Source organism: Cariama cristata, unplaced genomic scaffold, assembly GCF_000690535.1.
Source record: "Cariama cristata isolate BGI_N322 unplaced genomic scaffold, ASM69053v1 scaffold6301, whole genome shotgun sequence".
Lineage (NCBI taxonomy): Eukaryota > Metazoa > Chordata > Aves > Cariamiformes > Cariamidae > Cariama > Cariama cristata.
In genome coordinates this window covers 1-4,359 of record NW_009597495.1, presented here as the reverse complement: position 1 = coordinate 4,359, position 4,359 = coordinate 1, and the positions used below count along the sequence as shown (strand labels likewise).

Below are 4,359 nucleotides of genomic sequence, written 5' to 3'. Positions count from 1 at the left end.
CCTGCTGCCTCATTTCAGCTCACACAAAACACTCTAAACCAGACTTAGGAGAGAGGGGGGAGCTCAGCCTCCAGTGCTCTCAGAGCAAGCAGCAGCCAAGCCACATCCATTGTTACAAGAGTGCCTGGAAAGCTTCCTTCGACTGAAGGAACAATTTCAAGCCGAATGATGCACACAAACTTCCAGTGCTACTATCCTTCACTAATTTTCTTTGACACATGAAACATTTACCATGCAGGCAGGTAAACTCTGCTTGTCTGAATTAAGCACATTTGTATGTGGCCCTCCTTTAATGTGCATTTCTATAGAAACCTAATTGTGTATTCCTCTTCTCATAAAAACAGGATTTAATTCTCACTCAGCAAGTTACCAGGCATGAGGAAAAAAATGTTAAACTATTGCAACCAGCTTTGTTGCTCCCTGCTTATTTTAGAAATCAATATAAGTACAGTATATCTTAATTTAAATATTCTGAATTTAGTAGCAACTTGTCAGTAAAACCTGGTGTATTTGAAATCTTTTTATTTAAATCAAGTTTCATGATTTGGTTGCTACTGAGGCTGTGAGATTTAATTCAATACACAAAGCATAATTCCAACCCTCTTGTGTTAAAAATATTCTTTAAATAAATAATAGATCAAAGCAGTGTCACTTGGATGGCATATGTAGACCACGGCAGCAGGAGACAAAGGATTAAATGTTTTCAAAGCAGTCCTTCTGGATGAAAGGGGGGGCAAGGAAATGGTCAGTTATTTTATCTAGATTTACCACTCATTACTTCTCTTATTTTACTTTTCCCTCTTACTAGAGTTCTGCCTTCTAAAAAAAACTTTCAAGTTCATATAAACTCTGGGGTTTTTAAAGCAATGAAGCAAGATGAAAAAAAGAGTCATTCCAGTCCCAAATCTTAGTGAATCATTTCCTATAACTATAGTAAAGCTAGAATCACTCCCTAGGACTACTCAAGACAATGAATATGGGCAAAATGTGCCACTGCCTGTGTTTTTTCATGATTCACAGGGAAAAAATGCCACAGATTTACCTGCAACTCAGGCAAATAGAGACTTTTGGTTAACCTTTGAGAATTTCTTGATTTGGAGATAGGCTGGTGTGTTTAAATACAGATAATGGTTCCCATCCTAAGCTTTGACAAGTTAATTTATCAAATTCAGAATAATGGAATGCTTTCCAGGCTCTCAACTCACCCCAAGAGGTATATCCCCTCCGGCCCTCAAGAAAATCTCTTTCAATAGCATCTCAAAGATAAGAGCACATCTGAAGTCAGTCAGATCTGGCTTGTGGAAAAAGGAGGCAAGAGCCAAGAAAAAGAAGCTAAAGTAAATTGGGGAATGCAACAGACCCACAGTCAGATTGAGATTGGAGGGAAGTGACTATGTGTTGCTTTTAACTTGATTAGCAGCTATAGACAGACATCAGAGGCCTTGAATGCTGACCAAAACAAGTATGGCTGCAAGATAAAATTCTGATCACTGGGGAGTAATGCTCTAAAGCAAGAAAAAAGAAAGAGAAGAAACTTTCTGAAGACAGCTAAAACAACAAGATGAGAGGAATAATTAATTTATAATTCCAGAGAGCACATAACAAAATATTTCAGTGAAATCAGAAAAAGGAGGAAAAAAGACAAAGGGGGGGTGGTGGTGGTGGAAATCAACAAAAGGTCAGTATATTTCCTGACAGTAAAGGCTCACTGATGACGGCATATGTTCCCTCACACTATTATTCCAAAACGCTTTTCAATAAAAACCCGAGAAATCTCAAGTTCCAGCATTTTTATGAAGGTGCTTGGTTTGCTGGACAAAGCCATTACACTCAAACTACCATTTTCAGTTGGTCTATGTGAAAATAACAGCAGCATGAACCAGCAAGATAGTTTTCTACATTCTGTTCATCTAACACAAAGTCAAACCAGATTATATGACTTTAGGAACTATTTTGCAGTATTAACGTAACTTGAGTTAGTTGGGGGAAAATATTTTAAAACATCATTTTCCATAGAGAATTCTAAACGCTCCATGTTCAGACCCCTTCCTTCACTATTTGAAGTTCTGATAAGTTTGTTGTATCACATCAAATGCTAAGGAGACATCCCATGATAGCTAAAAAACTGAATAAAATACAAGACGTGAAAAATAACTGTTAAGATTTAAAAGTAATGAGATTGAGCATTCTCAAATCAGCTTCTCTTTCACTCTCAGATGTCTTTATGTGCTTTCTATATATTCCTATGAACTTGTTCTTAAGCAAAAAGTAATCATACAAAACGGCAAGTTTGTCCAAACAATAACTGATAAAGCTGTCCAGATACAAGTGACATATGAGCAGCACCACTGATCCTGATATAAAGAGAATTATTTGATTCAAGCTGACAGTGAAATCAGAAAACTGTGACAGTGACAGAAAACTAAACAGAATATTTCAGATTTGCTTCTATTTTCTTCATTTACAAAATTAAGACTCAGTATCTTCAAGAATGATTCAGGGCTTGGTTTTCCTAAGCTCATTCACAGTGAATAGCATGCTATTTCGTGAAAAGCACACCATTCACAGCACAGATGACTCTTAGAAGAAGAAACTGCAACTCCATAGCAGCAAGGATGGTAGGAACTGGGCTGTAATGATCACTGTGACCACTGCTCTCTTCTTCATTGAAATGATTCTCTTTGGCTGTAACACGCATATGAAATGTTTAACAACAAATACAGAGAAGACAGCTGATTACTACCACTTTACTCATGCTTATGCTGTACAACCTATTGATTATCTTAATCCAGTCAATGTTGTTCCCAATTTAGAAAAAGACAGCTTTGCAGATAAGTGACCAGAAAGCTTCACATGAAGGCAGAGGGATCACTAAAATAGACGAGCAAGCTCATCAAACCTCCACAGTCTACTACAGAAAAATCTCTTCTTTGCCAAAACTCTTTAAAGAAGACATACCACAAAACTTTGTCTCCTGTGGCACATTTAAATTGCATCAAAAAAAAAAAAAAATCTCAATTCAATCCATTAATGATCTGTCAAGTCAAATTTTCAGTACATGATTCTAGTCAGTCAAATGATTCTGGTTCAGCCAGAGCCTTCCTCAGAACTTCTGAGGGCTATAACCATTTAGGCGCACACTCCTCTAGGAACATTTAGGCTCAGGTACAGCATCTTCATGCCTGGTCATAATGCCTCTGGAAAGAAATTACAGGATGGAGTTCCAACAGCAGTTCCCAAGTTATTCCATACTATTATAAGAGGGATCATAAACATAACAGAAATTTGGTCACCAAAAAAATTCATGCATATTCATGAACACAAAGTTATGGCCAAAACAACTTTGAGGCCTAGGGAATCCTGTAATCCAAAGCAGATTCCAAGAACAGAATGATTGGAGCCGATTATCCATGACGTTTCTTATGTGCTTTGTTTGTTTGCTTTTAACTTAGATGTTTAAGTTGGGACCTAGATGCAACAGGATTCAGGTCCTCCTGGCAGGGATCTTTCTTTGATACACTCGTCTTTATCATTTTAACATGCAACATATATTCAAACACAAGAGAAGCACCTTGCTTTAATACAGTAAGTGCTTCATCTAATAACTATCTCCTGCTTCCAAAATCCCATAATCCCAGTTTCCCCACACACAAAGAATGCTTTAGTTTTCTATTCCACACAACATGCTGGCGGCAAGCTTCAAAATCACAAAGCTTCTGTGCATCTTCACGACTAGACAACTGCAATGACTACATTTATTGCATCCTGTGCTTGCATCATTAACCTGCTGATCCAGAAAGTTCTTTAATACTGCATTAATCTTATTGGTTTTCCTGAAAAACACCAGGTACTCTAAAGATCTTAAATGAGGGAGCTACTCAGTTTATTACCATAAGCTTCGAGTTAGTACTTTTGACCCATCTGCATGTTGGCTTCCCCTAATACCATACGGCAGGCATACAAACTATCAGGTCAAATATCCAGTGTTTCATCTGAAAACAGACTGCTACTTGAGGTACAGCAACTCTCTGAGGACTTACTCCTCCCTTTTCACCACCTTGTCCCACTCCTCCTCCAAAACCCAACCTGCCCTTGAGCATTACCCGGTCCTTCATCCTCCAGCTCTGAGCCAAAGACTTGGAGCCTTCGATTTTCTCGCAATGCCTTTTCTTCATAAAGGCCAGAGGTAAGTTCCAGTCAGTCAGGTCAGACTCATCCTCCTCCCCAAGCCCCAGAAGAGGCGACTGCAGCATCTCAGACTCCATCAGAGGGGAAGAGCCAGGCAACAAGTGAGCAGCTATCTCCAGCCCACAACGCAGCGGGGGCCGAGGGATTCCTCCGGCAGGTGGAAGCGCGGAC

At 39.0% G+C, this 4,359-nt stretch overlaps 1 protein-coding gene across 1 annotated transcript in view; it reads right to left on the bottom strand.

Moving 5' to 3' along the window:
* RPTOR (regulatory associated protein of MTOR, complex 1) overlaps nucleotides 1-4,265 on the bottom strand; it is a 156,526-nt gene extending 152,261 nt beyond the window's left edge. Inside the window, 1 exon segment of the mRNA XM_009708907.1 lies at nucleotides 4,104-4,265. Within this exon segment, the coding sequence (XP_009707209.1) occupies nucleotides 4,104-4,265 (162 nt within the window).
* Between the last annotated feature and the right edge of the window lie 94 nt (nucleotides 4,266-4,359).